Source organism: Ambystoma mexicanum, chromosome 3p, assembly GCF_040938575.1.
Source record: "Ambystoma mexicanum isolate Mex_15411 chromosome 3p, UKY_AmexF1_1, whole genome shotgun sequence".
Classification (NCBI taxonomy): domain Eukaryota; kingdom Metazoa; phylum Chordata; class Amphibia; order Caudata; family Ambystomatidae; genus Ambystoma; species Ambystoma mexicanum.
In genome coordinates this window covers 1,212,427,353-1,212,448,662 of record NC_090925.1, presented here as the reverse complement: position 1 = coordinate 1,212,448,662, position 21,310 = coordinate 1,212,427,353, and the positions used below count along the sequence as shown (strand labels likewise).

At 46.1% G+C, this 21,310-nt stretch overlaps 1 protein-coding gene across 8 annotated transcripts in view; it reads left to right on the top strand.

Annotated features, from left to right (window-relative positions):
• LOC138581369 (uncharacterized) overlaps positions 1-21,310 on the top strand; it is a 3,536,879-nt gene that overhangs the window by 2,840,280 nt on the left and 675,289 nt on the right. For 2 of the 8 annotated variants that reach the window (XM_069652660.1, XM_069652659.1), the window contains one exon: positions 14,539-14,638. The exons of 5 other annotated variants lie outside the window; for them this stretch is intronic. In XM_069652660.1, the coding sequence (XP_069508761.1) occupies positions 14,539-14,586 (48 nt within the window). In that variant the 3' untranslated portion in view covers positions 14,587-14,638. Of the gene's footprint in view, positions 1-14,538; positions 14,639-21,310 lie in introns of those variants that run through there. One more of the 8 variants, XM_069652657.1, reaches the window with a different exon arrangement.

Genomic DNA, 21,310 nt, shown 5'->3' with positions numbered 1-21,310 from the left:
AGTAAGATTACCCGATAGGCGCTTGAAGTGGCTGATGACTGCAATAACGACACGGATGGAGAATCTTCCGCCTTCATATTGAGTGGATACATAAATGGGGAAATTATTGTTAGCTAATGCTACACACTACCGCAAGGCCGAGAGATAAATACGTAAACTTGACTCAACAGTGGAGGGATGTGGACGAATAGAGTGGGAATAGCGGTTGAGAGCAATTTTCGCTTCGCTCGCGGTGTGTTCTTCTTTATTAGCAATGATGTGGAATACATGTCAGAGGTAAAGTGTCTGCTGCAGATGCGGTATCGATCACCCCTCTTGTCCGCAAAGACTTCCATGACTCTACTTTCAAGCTCAGACGGTGGATATCCGCAATATCGGACCCATTCTCTTATCTGATCTATTGTCTTAGGGAAAACATGCATTATAGTACCTTCAGATTTATTATGGGTCTTCGAAGGGCAACCGCCAATGGAACAGGCAGGCATTGTGGAAAGTTCTGAAAAGTAAAGATCAACATTCTCTATGAATACCAATGTAAACTCAGAACATGTGACTAGTTCCTTGCATGTACTGTCTTGAACGAAAAGAAATTGGACGCAAAATGATTATGGTACATGGCCTTACCTTGACGAACAAACAGTTAGATGCAGGGATCAGAGTAGTTTCTTGTCGTAGAACAGGGAGCAGTTCACAGGTTGCAAACTGAGGAGTTTCCTCGAAGTGGTCACGGAAGTTCACAGAGACGAAGAGCAGATAACCAGCACCTTCACGGGTTGACTAGCAAAGCGCAAAGAAGTGCTCATTAGAAATATGAAGTGGGTTATAAAGGATTCGAAACTGGGGTGTGTTTGTGAATGAATGACGTGTATATGTCGTGGCATTATGCGGTTTGCAGGGGGGCATCCAGCGTGAGGGGGGATGCTTGGCAGGAGACACAGGGTCTGGAGGTAGACATGGGAACAACAACCCATGCTCTATAGACCACTTTGAAGTGTACATGGTCTTTGGCACCTCTTGGCCTTTATCGCTCCCTGACAGCTCCACTTGCCAGCGCAAGTACCCCGGTGCGAACTGCCTTTGATAGGGCCGGGGGTGGATTGGGGCGGTGGTCGTGCAGACAAGACACAGGAAGACTCGTGAATGGAGACACACTTATGTGGATTGCAGGGGGGCGTCCAGCGTGAGGGGGGATGCTTGGCAGGAGACACGGGGTCTGGAGGTAGACATGGGAACAACAACCCATGCTCTATAGACCACTTTGAAGTGTACATGGTCTTTGGCACCTCTTGGCCTTTATCGCTCCCTGACAGCTCCACTTGCCAGCGCAAGTACCCCGGTGCGAACTGACTCGTTTGCCGCAGGGCCTCACCAAGGAGAGGCCATCTAACTGCATGTAAGAGGCAGGCTGCAGGATCTAGTACATGGAAGGCAGGGGGTGAGTTTATAAATACCTCACCCTCCCAGGAGAATATATGGGTGCAGTTCACCCTGGAGACCCTGGATGCCTAGGCAGTTAGTCAGCAGCAGGCTGGCCTGTGGTGGCAAGGCGGCACGGGCCAGAGGGGGTCATCTCTGTACCCGGTGCCCAAAAGGATGATTTATTGGGCGGCCTGCGTGAGGGAGGATGCTGGCCGGAGACATGTGGTGTGACAAGACAAGGCACAGGAAGACTATTCAATGGAGACACACTAGATTCATTTAAAAAATCAAAACAACCATTGTTAAAATATATGTTGGGTTTTATTTTAGATCTTAATTTCAATTGAACATAAATAATAAACATTACACATTGTAAAGTTCCGGTTGCAGCACATCCAGGGAAAATCCGCGGTATTGTCCACTGTCGCTGGGGAAATGTTGTCTAATGGCAAGTACCGCACAGGCAGGTATTACTCTTCGAACGCGGTGTCCGAGCCTCCCGTGAAGCCACCAAGTGAAGCAACGATAGGCCACCAGCCTGTACCACCTGTGAAAATGAAAGATGCAAACTGTATTAAAATGACAAAACTATCTTATCACTGTCGATTCAGGTAAAAAATGTCATTCTGCTTTGAAAAAAATTCTATCTAGAAAATGCACAATATGGAACCAATTTACATGCATTCGAATGATATGTAGATGTAATTTTATATGTGGGAGACGACCATGACATAGTAGTGGCATCACTGACATCACAACCAGAGTATACTTACTCGTTACTCGGATTACGCGGACGAACAGTGCCGCGAAGTTCGTGCATAAGCACCATCATCATCCTCAACACGGTCCGTGAGAGGCAGGCTTCCCTGAACTCTGGCAGCTCGGTGATGCATTGCGGACTTGGCTCGCCTTCCGAAATGTAGGCCAAGCACCCGGAATTTTCACGGCAGCAGCAGTTCTCCTCCTCAGTTGGCATTAGCTCGCACCGATTGCACGTGCACCAGGTGGAGACGCCGTCCATGCGACATGGTCCAGGCTCTTCATCCGTTGACTGGTCCTCCCAACTGCCGTCCGAATCCCCATCGTTTTCGCGTGCTTGCCTTTCCAGTAGTTCTTCCTCGGTGTACTCGGGCTCGTACATATACGGCATTATTGTAGCCATTGTGTGGTAAAGAAAGTAAAATAATTTACAGAGATGGTACAGGTGTTCACAAGGCCTAGAAGCGGCGAAGGTAGCAGAACAGAGCACAGAAACGAGTCACAGAATACTCAAAGTAACACAGAGAGAGGAATGGAATCGAAAATCTGCTGCTGTGTGTTGTGAAACGGTGTGTTTATACTTATAGAGGAAAGAGGCGTCCTGCCATTTCCATGGCGACACTTCATTAGCTGAGGCGCAGCGATTGTTGACACGAAACGTGCTTTGGCGTTGGGAAATGGGCGGTACGTGTCTGCTGATGTCAGGCTCAGGGGCGGGGGATTTGATTTAGTGCCGCAAAAGCAGGTGAGCCAGGGCGATGGGGGGAAATGATAGGATTATCATAAAATGGCGGCTGTTTTCGAGTGCGTTAATGGACGAAAAGTCGGGTAAGGTCCATAGGAAAGTTTTCTACGATCTACCGATTTATGCTTAAAAACACATGGCCGAACCATAGGAACAATAAAAAAAAGTCCCAGAACTATCCTTTAAGCACAGTTATCACAAATATTAAGCAAGTTAAATTCGGTCAAAGAAAACATACACCACTCCCTAGTAAATTGTAGACAAGTTTAAGCAAGAGTGAAAACTGAGCAAAACGGCACAGTGAAAACCAAACACAAATGACACTCTAGCAATTTCTCACAAGGGAGGGAAAGGACAAGTTATACAGAAATAGCTTCTTATACACCCTAGCAACACTTCCCATAAGATTGTGAACCATTTTAAACAAGGCAGTGCATCAGTATAGTAAATACTGAAATGAAAACTGAGCAAAATGGCATTTCACAAGATATGAAAGCAGGGAGGAAAGGGTGGTTATAAGAAATTGGTGCACCAACACAGTTCTAGTTGAGAAGCAATCTCGAGAAGGCAGTTCTAACAAATGTAGCCAGAGTCAGTAGGCCTGTGCCAGGGTCAGTGGTACAGGGCAAGGGCCCAGGAGCAAAATGTTCTTGTAGCTGCAGTCAAGTCTTTGGTTAACAATTTTGAAAAGGTGGATGCAGAAGGTAAAAGACAATGTTAAGAGAGAGGGGTGTCCAACCTAACAGGTAGGTAAAGGATTTAATACACCTTTAGCTCTACCACGAAGAAAGGGCGGCCTGGCGGAACAATGTACCTTTAAAATGGAGAAGTGGCACCTGCGGTGGCGGTTGTTCCTGGTAGTTCCTGCAGTTTGGGGGATCCAGCAGAGGAAGAGCGGCTGGCTCTCATCGTGGAGGAAGGTTCGAGTTACTGACTACTGATGAAACCAGCCGCGGTGCTGCCCGACTAACAAAAGGTACGCTCCTTTAAATCGTGGTCCGGGTGGACTGGTGCCTGGCTATTCCGGTCTCCGAGTACAGGGTACTGGCGATTTGACCACGGCAGGTCCGGGAGGGCGATAGGCAAACTGGTTGGCCCCACCAGCTCAAGGGAAGAAGGCTCTTTCAGATGAAGATCTTCTCTCGTCGTGTGGAGAAAAGTGGTGAGACGCTGCAGCAGGACTTCACCGGTGGTCCAGTCATTGCAGATGTCTTTGGCTTCTCTCCTCTTCGGCTTCTTAGTTCCAGTGGCGACGTCCTGCTCTTCCAGTCCTCAGGACCCTGCTTTTATGCAAAAAGATCCCCATTCATACAGCCTAGCTGTCACTCACACAGTGGAGTGGTCATCTTGGCGGGAGACCCTCCAGCCTATCAGGATAGAGTGCGACATGGGTTGCTGAGGCAACCCAGTCCAGGGGTCCTACTCCCCCTCCCACACAATGGACCCACCCCAGACTCAGTGGTGCCGAAAGGAGGGCTTCTCGGCCCGCTAAAAGGACGAACAAAACGAACAAAGGATCCCCGACCTGGGTTAGGAGTTTAGACAAAGACACGAGAAAGAAGTTATATTAAAGTTCTGGCAAATAAAACCTACCGGAGTAAAGTTAATAATAAAATACACCGGCAGTATGTTAGAGGCTGTCAGAAAATGTGGTAGCTTCGAACAATGGGAAAATCCCATAGGAAAATATTTGCGGTCGAATATTTACAGTAGTAACCACTGCCACCAGCCAGAAACTCTTGAGAGAGGGACTGTACGGTACCCTCTCAAAAATGAACATAAGGGAAAAACTATTAACCCTTCCCAGTACCTCCATAGTAAGATGGGTTGTACTGGTTTAGTTCAAAATCGACTACTAAAGACAATGGGGACTATACATGCCCTGGGAGACAGTAGTCAGTCCCAGGGTATGGAGTCTATGTTTGGGGGTCGCTACAACACCCCTGTGTCACTGCACAGAGGGTGCTGTGTAACACATGTGAATAAAGATGGTTTCTATGGAGGTGAGAGAAACCCCATAGACACTAAACACAAAAATACCCTAGAACCATAGATATATATATATATATATATATATATATATATATATATATATATATATATATATATATATATATATATATATACCCTACCATAGCAAAAATGTCTAAGAGTGGGAAAAAGAGTCTCACTCTTAGCAGGAGAAAAAAAAAACTTAAAATCCAGCAAAGCTGCTGGGGGACTCTATAGGTAAGGGAAAAATTAGCCATAAGATGAGAATTCTCCCTAACAATAGCTCTCTCAGACACATCCTCAGCAGCCTCTGCCCATTGCGTGACCCCTAAAACAGTGTTTTTTACCCTGTCCTGCTGAATATGAGGTTCCTGGTAGAACTGTGAACAAGTCACTAGTTTTTACAGACGTTGCCACTAGTTCCTTTTGCAGACTGTAGCATAATTCCAACAGGAAGTCATTTAGAAGGCATTCTTTATCATACACAGCGTCTCCCAAACACATTGTAGGCTACTCCCATGTTGATTCACGTACACATACGTAGATTTTACTTTTACTTTCTCAGTTATCTTAGTAAAGTCAGTAGTTTTCTCATTGTAGGTAGTGTCTCTGCACCTGTTTGTAGGTGTTTTATGAGAGGTGGAAGTGTATAAAGCATCTGTATTCATGCAAACATTTGTAGGATCAGTTTCAGTCATGTGCTTATTGAAACTGTTCATAGTACTATTATGCATATCGAAAGTCTGCTTTCTTCACAAGTTGTGGCTCTTACCATTTTTCATTAGAGGCTTACTGTTCATTTTATCAAGGGGCATCTCCATTAAGAATTGTGCAAGACCAATAAATGACTAGTACACTGCCTTTTTTTCCACAGACTGAACCGAACCACGCATTTGGCAAAAATGTCCCTGCTAAAAGACTGCCGCAAATCATCTGGGCAACTACAAAGACTTTCCATTTGAGGCCAGATGGCTGTTTAGGCACTTGATCACATATCTCTGCAAATCTAGTTGATATAGATATGTCTTCGCATTGCCTGCCACAGGCTAAAATAATACTCTGCTTTAAGGTGATGACTTAAAAAGTGCACACATCACAAAATAAACTATATTTATAAATCCTGATAGAAACATGTTAAGAAAAAAAGGCGATTGCAGTTTAAGTCCCCCTTTCCAGAAGAGAAGAATACAAATGCCATAACAGAAATGAATCGGAGAGTAAAAACTCTTTCCTGGTTTTGAAACTGTACTTTCAAGTCCCTCAAAATATGAACATATACCTCTCAACCTATTGAATCTCCTAGGCAGGTATAATGGAATGTATTTGTTTTTGTGGGTGAGAGCCCACTGAAGTATACAGAGGGCTATGGGGCTTGCAATGGGTGTGAAAGCTCTGTGATAAATGCCAATGAGTTGGGAGGTAAGAAAGGAAACTGTGTGATAAGGTCACCAGCTTATAGTCAGTGTTTTACACAAGCGTGAAGATTGCTACCATGCCTGATTTCACGAAAGTATGTTCCACAAACAACTTTTTTGGGGAAAACTTGCAGAGATCAGTTTAAAAATGGGTATTTGGTTAGACAACTCTTTTTGTCTTGAGGGAATGTTACCGGGAGATGTGTGAGGCTTTCCTACACAAATGCCCACGCTACGCACCTTTTGTATTTATAATTACTAAGCATGAATCTCAATTGCCATCTATTAGTGGCTTTTGTCTTAGAGAATGTTTGCTCAAATGATCCATTTACAGTGTATAAGGCACATGCGTGTATCATGCATGTATCCATGTATGGGATTTACAAAATGCAAATCTAGCTGCGAAGCAGCAAAGCACTGTACATCGGGGACGCACCCTGGGCAGTACAGGTATAGTCCGTAGGTAGCTGGAATGGGTAGAGAAATCATGTGAGGAAAGGTTCCTGAGTTGGAAAGGTAGAGTTGAGTGGACCAATCAGCTCTTCTCACAAACACTGCAGCAACATTTGTACATGTGGTGGAAGGCTGGGGTCGGAGTAGAAGAAGAGTACTGACATTGATTGTAGTGCGTGGGCCAATGGTTAGAAAACAACACTGTTTTTGCATCTTTTCATTTTGAGGGGCAGACGAAGATGGAGTAGCCCTTCTGTCTCTGCATTGATTTAAAAAGGGGGGCTTAATAGGGATTGCAGCAGCTGCATTTTTGCAATTTTGGGGACTATTGCACCAGCGATCCCAATGCTAAGCAATGCTCGGCTTGTGTTTTGCCCAGGTAGTGTCTTGAAAGTCATACTAGAGTGAAAGAGAAAGAACATGAGAGAGGGTAAGAAAGAAAAACCAAGCTACTGAACGAAACAAAAGAATAAGTGAAGAGATCAAATGGACGAGGGGGAGAACCAAGAGACTTCATGGGAGGTAGAGCAGAGAAAATGGTAGGGATAAAGGGAATAACTAAAAAAATGTCAAGATCTGAGGAAAATATGTTATAGAGAAGGAACAGGAAGTTGCGACAAAGATGAAGGATACCAAATAGTAAGGGAATGAAGGCAAAATGTGATCAAGAATACAATAGGTACAATGAGAACACACAAGGGAGTGTGAAAGATTGAGTAGGAGTACAGATAGAAGTTACAACAGAGGGAGAGAGGGAAGGGTGACAGTGCAGTGGAGGGGTAGAAAGAACAGAGGGAGTGTAAATAATTTAGAGATAGTGTAGAGAGCAGGGAAAGGCAGTGCAAAATTGAGAATTAAAAATGAAAAAGACATATTTCTGACTGCCTGATCCATGCTGTGTACATTCCATCCTCAGTGATCAGTCTTTGGATCTTTTAAATTTGAAACATATTCTCCCTCGCATGTCTAGCAGAAGAACAAGTTTGTTCATAAAGGGGGTTCTTCTGTCTGAGTACTTCAGATGCTCAGAATAGAAGGTCTGAAATTCTTCTTCTCTCATCTCTGACTGGCTGTCTGCTATCCAGGTGTGGTGTGTCCAGCCAACGATCTCTGCCTTAGTGCCAGTAAGACAGAGATTCTCATCGGCACACCACACCCTCCTTCACTGTCATTCTCTGGCCAGCCTCCCTTGACCCTCTTCCTGCTCCCACCTGTGAGTCTAAGAACCTCAGGGTCATCTTTGACTCCACACTCTCCTTGTCTCCTCACATCTGTGACATCTCTAAGAAGTCAAACTACCAACTGCACCTCCTCAGAGGTATTCTTCCTTTCCTCTCCTTCCCCCAGAAGCTCACTGTCTCCAGAGCTCTGGTTCTCTCTAGACTGGACTACTGCAAAGCCTCTTTCTAAATCTGCCTGCTTCTACTCTCCCCCCTCTGCAACTCACCCAGAACAGGACTGCAAGACTTGTCCTTGTCCTCAAGCCCAGGGATCGTATCTCTCCAGCACTGAAATCTCTGCATTGGCTACCAGTGGCTGCAAGGATTAAAGGAATGGTTCGCCTAAAATGTTTATTTCAAAAATAGATGTGGCTTTTCCTTCATTGGTGCTGTACGCGGAGGACGGGGACCGGAGACTACAGGCAGAAAAGCTGCAGCTGCATCTCGGTAAGTGCTATTTTGTTTATAAAAATAAACACTAGCTGTGGTTTTTTTTCTAGGTTTTCCGGGCTGGAGGAGCCCGGAAAACTTAGAAATAAAACCGCAGCTTTAAAAATGTTGTATTTATGTTTGCGGTCACTTTTGAAGCGACCGCAAACATCTATACAACGTTATTGTGTTTGAAAACGCTGCGGTTTTTCTTTCCAAGTTTCTCAGACTCGGAGGAGCCTGAGAAACTTGGAAAGAAAAACCACAGCGTTTTCAAACGCAACCGCGTTGTGTTTCTGCCTAAATCTGCTTTCCCATTTGGGGCTCTAGGGCTCCCCACTAGGGCTCCGAGCCGGAGGAGCCTGAGAAACTTGGAAAGAAAAACTGCAGCGTTTTCAAACACAATAACTTTGTATTTATGTTTGCGGTCATTTCAAAAGCTACCGCAAACATAAATACAACGTTTTTACAGCTGCAGTTTTATTTCTAAGTTTTCCGGGCTCCTCCAGCCCGGAAAATGTAGAAAAAAAACCGCAGCTAGTGTTTATTTTTATTTAAAAAAATAGCACTTACTGAGATGCAGCGGCAGCTTTTCTGCCTGTAGTCTCCGGTCCCCGTCCTCCGTGTACAGCACCAATGAAGGAAAAGCCACCCAGTGGTAGCTTTTGTTTACTACAGCTGGCTGGCTTTTCCTTCATTAGTGCCACAAAAGCAAAAGCCAGCAAAGGCGGGCATCCATTTCACAAAATGGATGCGCCCATGTGCTTGCTTTTGCAAATTTTGAGCTTGAATAGCTCAAAATATTACATAGGAATAAAAATAAAAAAAGTGCGAGTATATTTTTTTTAATATTGCCTATCTATTTTTGAAATAAAAATTTTAGGCGAACCATTCTTTTAAGTTCAAGACCCTCTGCATTGTCCACAAGGCGTTCTGGGGCCTGGGTCCTCAATACCTACAACTCTCTCTTCGTAAATACCTTCCTACTCGAGCTCTCCGCTCTTCCACCTCCAGCACCCTCAGGGTCAAGCGCTTCTCCAAGCAATGAGTTGGTGGTAGAGCTCTTTCTTTGGCTGGGGCCTCTCTCTGGAACTGCCTCCCTGCTTCTCTGAAACTTGAGGAGAACCATCTCTGGTTCCGGAAGCACCTCAAGACCTTCCCCTTTGCTTCTGCCTTCTCTCTTCCTCTCCCCTGCTGATTTCCTGTCTGATACTGTACTGGTCACCTGGCTACCCTCTGATTTTGGGCCCAGGTCCCTGCCCACCCAGTTGCACACCCGTACTGCCTCCCGGCAACCCTGGCACTTGCGTCTGCTCCCCCTCCCTTGCCTCGTCTCGCCTTGAAACATTTGTGTATAGGCGCGTTATAAATGCCATATCATATGATATCATATCCCATCCACCTGCAATGAAACAATCAGAGACAATTGGTTTGGTGAGCTGGCCTCATCCCTCTTTAATCCCCTTGCAGCAGAGGCATACTTTCCAATTCTTTCGGTGGTGTCCTCTTAGGTATGCATTTTGATCCTCCTAGCAAACCAGACTTCATCTTGATCTCAGTAGGATACCCCTCAAAACATCTAAGTGTGTCTTCCCCTTCAAGGTTTAGTGGTATGCATTAGAGTGGGTAAAAATAGCATCTTGGCATTCATCACCCACAGCCAACCCCTGGGTAAGGGCTTGCTCGACATACTGTGTGCCTCCCTTTCCACGTACCAGCTAACCCCTTTACCAGGGATAGGTGGGTAGCCCACATTTAAAAATGTTTCTTCAAGGGGATCTTGGCATGAAAATGTTTGAAGACCACTGCCCTAAGATTAAGCAAAAGGCTTAACTGCTGGGCTTAACAGCTTTTAGATGGTCCACGCCTCCAATGATTAGCATCTTTTAGAAAACATATCTCCTCTGGATTTGGGTGAAAGATGCATCTAATGGGCCAAAGGAAGATAACATAGCTATTCATTCTTCTGGGCTCAGTGGAAGGGAGTGTGGTCGACATTGCAATGAGTTAAATGACCACACTCACTTCCTGCTTTCAAAACTTCCACCCAGCCTCCCAAAAATGTTGAGGTTTGCTCCACCCCTGCTTCTTTTGTGTGTGATTGGCTCCATAGATTACTTTTTGTACGGTAGCTCAGACGTTTCATGGTGGTACACCAGTACACCAATACGCTGCCACAGAGTGCAACACTCTTCTCAGTCTCTGGGGAAGTCTACTGCACCCAAGGTGGCTTTATGTCTCTCCTTCGGGAGACCACAGACTACCCTATGTGCAGCCTTCACTTAGCACCACCTTCTCATACTGTCAGACTGGTATGCTAAGGCCCTGACACAGAAAAGCAGTGCACCACACTACCCTTTGCACACCCTCTGCTACTATAGTCCTTCCTTCTCATTTTGCCATCCATCTTGCAGAGGAGCAGATCTCAAAAGTGGGAGGTGGGTGTCTGCAGCAGGTTGTGTGTGTGTTAAGTAGGTGGAGGGGGGCACTGGTGCTGAGCAAAGGGTTTGAAAGTGTTTTTGTCTGAAAGTGTTCCTGGCTCCGGGGTGTCTGAAGCCCTGTTTTATGTCCTTGTGTCATGCTATGCTCAGGGTGGTCCCTGTTCTCTCCTCCTCCCAGCACAGACTAATATCTTATTGATAAATGCTAATTTGGCTCTGTTAGTATGCTGTTACTTTAGGCATTGTCTGATATGCTACATTATGCCATGTTTTTGTTAGATGACTTTGTTACGGTTCCCATGCTTTGATTGTAATGCTGTGCACTGCAGTGAAATGCTATGCATCCCTGGTGGGTGGTTTGGGGAGGCTTAAGCACATACAATCCCAACTGGGCTCAAAACAACGTTGGACTGCTTGAGCACATTTGAAGCCCATCACATAACCAATCTCATTCCGCCTGAATATACCCAACTGGTAGTACTGGATCTGGATCTGCCATATACACCTCTAAATGTATTCACTTTGTAGACCTTCACCACTAATTGTCTGACCTTTTTCTTTTATTATTATTATATTTGTTGAGCACAGACCTAGCTTCTAGAAGCAAAGGAGTGCTTTATAGAGGTATACAATATTACAGATGCATAACGTAGCACTTTTCAGAGGTAGTAACAGAACAGATATACAGCAGGGGGTAGGATACAGAGGGGCACAGAGGGGGGGTATGGCTGTACAGGGTGGTGGGGAGGAGAGGGCCTAAAAGCATCTAGCGAGTCAGGTGGTGCAGGTGCGACATGATGGCCTAGGTGTTGAGGAGGAGAGACTCCTTGAAGAGGTGGGTCTTGAGTTATTTTCTGAATTGTAGGCGCATGGAGCGAGTCTGACGCTGACAGGGAGGAGGTTCCAAAGTCTTGGAGCGTAGGCAAAAAAGGCTTGCTTTTTCTGGTCCTTTCCGTTTTGCAGCGGTGGTTTTCAAGTGTACATGTGTGCTGGCCTCTGGAGGTGCACTCTCCGCCAGAGATGCAGAGTTTCTCAGCGAGGTAGCTGGGCGACTTGAGGGTGACTGCCTGTGGTTGTATCTGCACAGACCCTTGATGAGGTGTGCGGCCACGTTTAGGACACTTCTCAGGGGCACAAGGGAGGAGAACGGGAGGCCTTTGATGAGAGCATTGCCTCCAACTAGGTGGGATAGGACTAGCGCTTACACAGTGGATCTAATGCTATCCAGAGGGCGGAAGGGCTTGACTTTCCGCAGGAGGCAGAGCTGATAAAGCTGTCTGAGTTTTCTTAGCTATGTGTGTCTTGAAAGAGAAGTGTTTGTCAATGTGGAACCCGAGGGACTTGGTGCAGGAGGTGAGCTTGGGTGTGAAGCCCTCAGGGTTCATGTTGTTGGTGAAGAGTAGGAATTCGGTCTTGGAGGGGTTGAGCTTCAAGTATGCACTGGACATCCAAGACTGTATCAGCAAGAGGCAGGTTTTGAGCCTGTGGATGTCCTTGGAGTCGATCTTGAGGTATCGCTGTTTGTCATTGGCGTATTGGTGGATGTGAAGGTTGTGTGTGGCTAGGAGGGCTCCCTGGGGCTCCATGTATAGACTGAAGATCTAGTGTAAACCGTGGCTGTCACATTTGCATTTCCATCACTCAAAAAGCATGTCCTCTGCACTTTTTTCATTTGCACTTATTTTTGAGAATCTGGCTCTAAGTGCTTTGGTCCCAAATGTATCTTGTTTGGCAATCCCATGGTGGTTGGAATGAGGAAAAGTGAGCACATCCAGACCAACTGCCCTCCAAGATACGATGGAGTGCTTGATCACATCTCAAGCAGATCACAGAACCAGTTGTATTCCCACTGAGTGCCATTAACTGCTAGTACTATATCTGCCAGTTAAGATTACACCTCTAAAGTTATATTGTCTGCACTTCAGCTTAATCGAACTAGAGAATTCGAATCCACATGCACCCAACCATAAACACACAACCGTCCTACCACCCCCTCATGCCTTTCCTTACCTGCATCCGTTTGCGCTTCCTGCTTTTTCTCTTTCCAACTCCCTCTCAATTGACCCCAATCTTCCCAGCACTAACCAAGGTCTGGAAAGCGAACTGTAGACACAGTACGTAGTAGTATCAACCCGGCCAAGCCCCAGAACCAGGAGATTGCTACTGTAGTAATGGTGGCAATATAAATGACCATTACATTACATAACTTGAAATGAATATAACCTGAATTGTGCCCAGGGACATGCTCATACCACGTCCATAGAAACAAATGTAAGAGCTATATAAAACACAAAACAAATCATTCCATATTCTGGAAGTCACTGTTTCTTTCAAATGATCATATTTGACTCATTTGCCACTTTTCTCCCATCTCAGAGGAAAAGGAAAGGGCTCCCTGACATTCTACTGTAGCAGGAGATAGCCCATCGAGATTAAAGCGAAGATTAGTTTGGCTCAATGTAGAAAGATACAGAGGTGTCATGGGTCTGGTTTTGGTACCTTTATGTCCAGCTCTATTGTTCTTCATTATAGTTCACTCTCGTTTTTCCATCCAGAGCAGCAGACCTAAAATCTGGATAGGCGAGTCCGGAGCAGGGTTTTTGTGTGTGCATGAGGGTCTTGGGGGGTGCTTGTTGCTGCGGTAGGGTATGTGTTGGACAGAGAGGGATGAACAGAGTTTGTCTAGAAAGGTTTCTGACTCTCAATATTGCTAGCCTTTTTCAAGTCTCTATGATGTGATAAGATTATCAGTGGACACTATATCGCATCCTCCCAATACCTACTCTGATCTCATTTTATTCTATATTACTTTATGCTTTGTCGGTTATGCTCCACTAAGCCATGTTCTACTGTGTGGCAGTGTAATGATACCCTATGCTTTGTTTGTTATGCTGTGCCATGCTTTCAATTCATTTTCTACGCATTCTTAGGTCTGGTATGCTACAGTATTTTGTTATGCTACGCCATGGCACAGTAAGTTGCTAAAACATATTATGCAATTTGGTATGTTAGAATCTATGTCTAGCGTTTTTTGCTTATAATTATCATTGGCAATCCCAGTATCTGTATCTATCTTTGGTTTTTGGATTGGAGAAGGTTAACCACATACAATTCAACCATACTCCAAAATACACTGGAATGCTTAGCACATCTCGAGCCAATCACACAACTAATCACATTCTCTCTGAGTATATCTAACTTGTAGTACTAGATCTGCCAACTAAAATACACCTCTTAAATTATCAGAAGCTCACATCGGCACCACTAATTATTTGCATTTCTATTCGCACGAAGTAGAGAAGTAGAATACCCATTCACCCAACACACTCCACCCCATGCCACCTCAATGCCTTAACTTATCTTCCTTATATATTGTGGGTTTCTTGTAACTGCATTTCCAACTTCTTTTCACATCTTCGCACAGCAGACCAAGGTATGGAAACCTCAGTGTGGGATCTGTGTGCAATATCCACTGGGACAAGCCTCAGCAATGAGAGATAATATGGTGGTAAAGCGTAAAGTATGAATGGCCACTAGATTATGTAACTGTACAAATGTTTTTTCAGTGACTCCAATATATGTACGTCAGATGGTGGAATATCATTTACAATGTATGAAATGAAAAAACGTTTTTCCTTTTCATTTCCTTTTTCTGTTTTTTTTAGTCATCGTACTGGAACCTTACAACGTATTACACCTTGAAAAAGCGCTAACCGTTATGAATGGGATACAAGAAATCAATAAATCTTTAATCATTGTGATCTGAAATAAATATTGCGTAATTGTCATTATTTTTATGGAATTGTATATTTGGACAAATATCTTTTGAACAAGATTTGATCCTAGATTCCTATCCTGTACATGTCGAGGCAGTGTGTTTTGTCCTGAACGTAGCATAGGGCCTCATTTCAAGTTTGCCAGTATCCTGGCAGAAAATCCACCAGGATACCGCCAAATGCACCTACCGTTTCCGCCTCCTGATATCCGGTTATACTAGGATATTACAGCCGGCGGAACCACCAGTAAATCCCCATTCCATGGGGGCCTAAGTTATCTTCATCTCTTCGCTGGAGGTAAGTCAATTTACCCCCACCGGCATACTTGTACTCTGCTGGTCTGGTAAAGTGCCGGTATATGTAAATAGTGGCACTTTTTTACCAGACCGGCAGGGTCATAATGAGGCCCTATAGTCCACTCATTATAGAGGATTCACAGCTGTGGGTGCTCGTTCCTCTGCCCACCTTTTCAAAACATTTCATTGAGGACGCTTAGTCCAGATATGTGTTTGTAAGAGCTTCTGAGTAGGTCGATGCATAGGTTGGACTTCGCACAGAAAGAGCAATTTTCAGATGCTTATAACATGAAACTATTTATTTATTTATTGAACATTTGTATGATGCCTATACGGCAGAAAGTGTTTCCAGGTGCCACCAGACAAAAGAGGGTGGGACAGGGGAGAACGACAACAATAACGATCCTACTAGGCCTTGTGACATTCGGATCATGTAAGTGCAGTAACAAGAAGTGCAGAGATGGGGGTGGTCGGGGGAAGGGATGGGATAGGGAGAAGAGGAGGAAGTGCCGGAGGAGGGGTTCCTAGGGGCTGAGCCAGTGCTGGGGGAGACCTGGAGGGCAAATGCCAAGGGAAAACCACAGGCAGGGGTCAACTAGTGCGAGGAAGAGGGTGGACCAGAATCAGTAGTTTGGTCGGGGAAGGGTGCCCGAAGGCATGTGCTGGTAAGGGGTGAAGGGGAAGACTGGTAGAAGGAGGGCCTGGCTGCAGTAAGACTCATAGGGGACTCAGCCAACCAGTCACAATGGCAGGTAGAGATCAGCAAGGGAGTGGGAGAGGGAAGGAGGAGGAGAAAGGGAAGTTATTGAGAAGCTTCCGGAACTTAAGGTGATCTGGCTTAAGATGGAGAGGGTCCGGGAGGCCGTTCCAGAGGCTTCTTAGATCTACCCCCACTCTGGTCTGAAACATCTGATCTGCAGAGAGTTGGAATTAGAGGACCGAAGGACTCTAGCCGGGAGGTATTTAGGAGATAAGGTTAGATGTAGTGAGGTCCCAGGCCCCGGAAAGCCTTGTGGATGATGCAAAGGGTCTTGAATGTGATCCTTGCAGCCACTGGGAGCCAGAGCAGAGTTTTTAGGGCTTGAGAGATGCAGTCGCTGGGCTTGAGACCAAGGATAAGTCTCACAGTCCTATTCTGGATTAGTTGAAGAGGGCGGAGGATGGAAGGAGGCAGATTAAGGAAGAAGCTGTTGCAGTAATCCAGCCTGGAGAGAACCAGAGCTCTGGAGACGGGCGGTGGACCATGGTGCTATTAGCACCATGGTCCATGCCGGATTCCGCCATGGTGGATGGCGGAATTACCGCCCCATTCCAAGGTGAGTGGGGCAGTAATTCCCCATTCAACATTTGCCCTTCCCCATTCCCATTTTTGCCCCATAGGGCATAATGGGGATGGGGAAGGCGCTAATTACGGCACCGTAAATTACGGTGCCGTAATTAGCACCAGGGTCGCTTAGCACCTTGGACTTTAACGCCTGCAAAAGGCAGGCGTTAAAGTGTGAATCAGGCGTTAAGGGTTAACGGCGCCGACGGCGCCGTTAAACCCTTAACGCCTGACTTGTAATGAGGGCCATTGAGTTTCTGGGGGAAGGTGTGGAAAGGGAAGATGCCTCTGAGGAGGTGAAGCTGAACGTGGACCTTTTTGGCAAGGTCAGCGACATGAGGAGAGAGAGGAGTCGAAGATGACACCAAGATTTTTAGCCTCACGAGAGGGTGAGGGGAGGGGGCCCAAGGAGTGTGGCCAGAGAGTTGGAGGGAAGAATGGGGCAGGTGTCCCAATGAGGAGGCTCTCAGTCTTACTGGCATTAAGGCAGAGATCATTAGTAGCACACCATGCCCGAATAGCAGTCAGGCATCCAGGAATTAGAGAGGAAGGTGAGGGGTGAGAGCAGGGAAGTTTAAAGGAGAGCTGTGTGTCATCAGCGTAGCTACATGAAACTTTCCAAAAGAAATATACATCCTACTTTAAGTTTATTGAGAAACATTTGTGACGTTGCATTTTAGGAGGAGAAAAACCATAGAGGGGTCCTTTGGGAATTTCTGATCTCAGAGACAGCAAAAATGGCTGGAGTGATTTACACTAACCCTGCACTAGAAGTTGACATCTGGGCCCACTCACAATATCCACTGAATAGCTGTTCAGCGTCTATTAGAAAATAACTTGATAAAGGCCAAAAATGACCAAAATCTAGTTAAAAATATTTAGATTTTGTGAACTAATCCACAGAACTGCAAGCCACTATTGCAAGACCTGATTGGTTGATTTGGGTCTTGATTCATGTCATGGAACTGAGGGAATTGATTGGTCAACTGAAAAAGAGCAATTCTGATTGGTTTGTTACGGAGTCAACATTTTTCATCCAGACACCATATTGGTCAACTGATTTCAGCAGTGTTCCGCAGGTGCACTGCTGAAAATATTTTGACACAAGTGTGAGAGGATACAATTTTTTGGGGGGAAGAACCTGCAAAATTGACGATTTGGTCCATGGACTTCAGCCATTGTTCACATATTCTGTGCTAAAGAAATGGAAAAGAGCATATTACATCCCTCTGGGGCATACCACAGACCATGGCAGATTTAGTTGATCCATTATAAGGGTATGTATGGCTCTTTTCAAGAAATAAAATGGCAGATTGGGCAGAAAGCTGAGCTCTGAAGCAGCGAACACATTGAGGTCTGTGAACCAAGATCAGGGTTGTTGTACTAGGTACTTACATTTGGTACCCATACTGGAACTTACAGCAGGCACATTGGGAATTCTCTTCTAATTTGAGGGTTTGTGAACTACGAGTGTGAAAATACCAAACGTGTATACTTTTTCAATGTTTCTCTTTCCCCAGAGCCATTAAACCAAACACAATGTTAAATGAAGTGCCCCAACATACATTATTTTTATGGATTGCATCTACCCAACGATTCCTCATCTAGATAGATATCCTCCAGCACCAGCTTTTATCAGAAACTTTCACCAGGTGAACTTGTGTAGCTTGACGATTTTCAGCTTCCTCGATTCTGGACATAATGTCGCCACAGTATAAATGGAGCCCACTGCACCCCATTACCTCACTTTCTTTTTTCCTCCTGCTCAGCACTCTGGGCCTCATTACGACCCTGGCGGAATTCCAAAAACGAAGGCGGAAATGAAATACCGCCATCGAATACTGCTCGTTGCGATCATGACCCGTCACCGTAAAGTACGATGCCATCAGCGACACCGTAGTGAACGCCAACGCGCGCCTTGCAAAACCGTAATTTCCACCATGGCGCAACGGTACGCGAATTCTGACCCTAGCGGACATGTACTCAACGCCATCAAGCATGGCGGAAAGTACCTTTCCGCCATGGTGAGAACTACGGCATCGCGAACCAACCGTACATGGCCCTACTGAGTGCCTGTACTCCACTCCCTGCCCACATTGCACAACTCCACGTAGGCAAACGTGGCCAGTACAGTACCACACAACTCCACTCAGAAGCCGGAACCCAATGCAGATCATCTCACAATACATCGCGCCACAAATCGGAATATGCTACATCACTAGTAAAGAATAAGGCCACACGGTCAATATCTGAACATAATTTTAATGCACATCCAAATCACCAAGCCCATACAGCTATTCGCAAACTAACTCCCAAATGACTTCCATCACTGTGGGCTGCATCCGCAATGAATGACCAGCTTCTACTTGCATGACGCCCTGTTCCTTCATGGTACACAGGGCCTACATTTACGACCAAAAAGGCAACACAGAAGCGCCTAGAACCGCAGGGCAGTCCCATGAAGTAGGCACTAGTCCAGCTGAAAGGTACATATGTTGCTCCTAGCCACTAGTACTGCGTAAGGGCATGTGGCCCATTGGCGATCGTCCCATAAGATCGTAATGTTGCTCCACTGATTAACTCGAAGCTGCAGGTGTCGACTGTAAAATCCATCTGCAGGAGTGGCGTACAGATGGCAGCGGCAAAAGGGGAGGAGATACCTGTCACCCAAAAGAAAAAAATAATAGCATGGGCATCCGAACTTCATATGAATTACTCAGTTCATTCAACACACTAAATATACAACCATATGCATGCTAGCAAACTCAAAAGGATTAATGCCACCAAAAAATCACTTGCGAATCACAACGACATAAATCGAGCTCAATACACTATTACTAACGAGTGTATGTGTGCATGCGTCTGTCAAAACAGAATCCATTAGATGTGATTAGTAACGTGCAGAGACACAAGTGTTTGAAGGCGCGTCGAGACAGGGAGGGTTCAACAAGGGCAGACAGATGATGGACCCACTATGGCAGCTTTGCATCACATAGCGCAGGGGAAGAGGATAGATATCAAAAAGCCATGCACATGACAAACTCTCAATTAAATCATCTGTCCATGCATCCATTCATCATTCCCTCATCCCGGAATAGAAACGCCTGAATATTTACTCACATTACATTTGAAATTTCCATTGAGTCTGTGCGTGACTGTGCTCCTGCCCGGTTCACTAGTGTAGTGAAGTAACATGTATTTGGGAACATCCTGCCTTATCGTCCACTACGCTATTGCGCATCCCATTCAATTCACATCAAACATTGCATTCTCGTCATGGGCCCTGTCCCAAGGACATTCAACAATAGAACGTTACATTTCCAGTCAGACCTGTGGGCGTCTCCTCGCCGCTTGTTGAAAAGCAAAAGCGCTGTCCTTCGAATTCCTCATTTGCAACATCACGTTGAAAAGGCATCTGTGAACGCTTGGATTCACAAATACATCTATGTAGTGCGGCTGTGTGTGAAAATGGCAACTGGCTTCAATCACTAATGGGACTCCCCGCCCATCGGTGAACCAATATTTCACTGCCATCGGGATCATATACATGATTGTAATTGCAAGATGCCATGCGTCTAATAGCAGCGTTGTGTGCGGGACGTGCTCGCCCAAAAGTAATTGCAGCTGGCACAGGTGAAATGAATCACCACAGGTGGAGGCTACACAGCCTGAAAACACATAAATTGCACACCCAAACCCCTCCCACAACCACACCCACTCCCAAATGCTACCGACAGGGCTAGCGATGTTGGGCCTGGGGGACCTGATAGCACTGCAAGTACTCCAACTCCAAGAAGAAGACGAACACCAACGACTGCAACAACCGGCCGCACAGAGGAGACGCAGGAGGAGGAGGTGGAGGAGGGCAAGGCAGGGGCAGCAAGGCCCACCAGCACAGCCACTACCACCACGCAGGCAGCCCGCAATCCCACGCCTCCGTGCCAATCCGTTCAACCTCACTGCTGAGCAGTTCCACACCCTCTACCGTTTGGACCGGGACACCATAACCGCCATTGTCGACATGACACACGCTGACCTTGTCAGCATGATAGATAGCCCAACCGCCATCCCACCCCTACTGAAGGTGGTGTCTGTACTCCACTTCCTGGCCACAGGCACCTACCAGCACACAGTCGGACAGTTGCATGGCATTTCACAGCCACTATTGTCACGGACACTATTCCAAGTGCTTGATGCCCTCCTCAAGCACGCAGACGACTACATCTCTTTACCACGCTCGGAGCAGGAGCTCACAAACGCAAAAGTGGGATTCCATGCACTTGGCGGCATACCGGGTTGCATTGGTGCCATCGACTGCACCCATTTGGAATTGGTTGTCCCACATGCCATGGAGGTCCAGTACCGCAACCGGAAACAATATCATTCTATCAATGTACAAATGGTGTGTGACTCCAACAGGATCTTTACATATTGTTGTGCCCGATTTCCAGGATCAACCCATGACTCTATGGTCTTGAGGAACTCTACAGTACCACGCTACATGGAGCGACACGCAGGGCACCGATCCTGGCTACTCGGTGAGTCTCATTTAATGCATGTGAATGTGGGGTAGGTGATGCGTCAATGACATGGCAGGAAGGGGGGGGATGCGTACGTAGCAATGTTATTCCACAAACATCCTTCTTTGTCCACATACAGGTGATGCCGGGTATCCACTGAAGAGATGGCTCCTTACACCAATCCGGAACCCACAGAACCAGCATGAGGAGGACTACAACCATGCCCACTCACATACCCGTGTAGTCATAGAACAGGCATTCGGCCTACTGAAGGCTCGTTTCCGCTGCCTCAGCAGGTCTGGCGGGGCACTCCTGTACCGCCATGAGAAGGTTGCAAAGATGGTCATGGCATGTGTCATGCTACACAACATGTGCGTACGTAGAAATGTGCCCATGCCCCCTGACGCAGAACTGCAAGCACCTGAAGATGGTCATGATGAGGGTGGGGATGTGGCAGCACCTCAAGGAGTCCGCGAGGCACAGGAGGCCCGTGAGATTCGTCAGATGCATGCTTCTAGTAC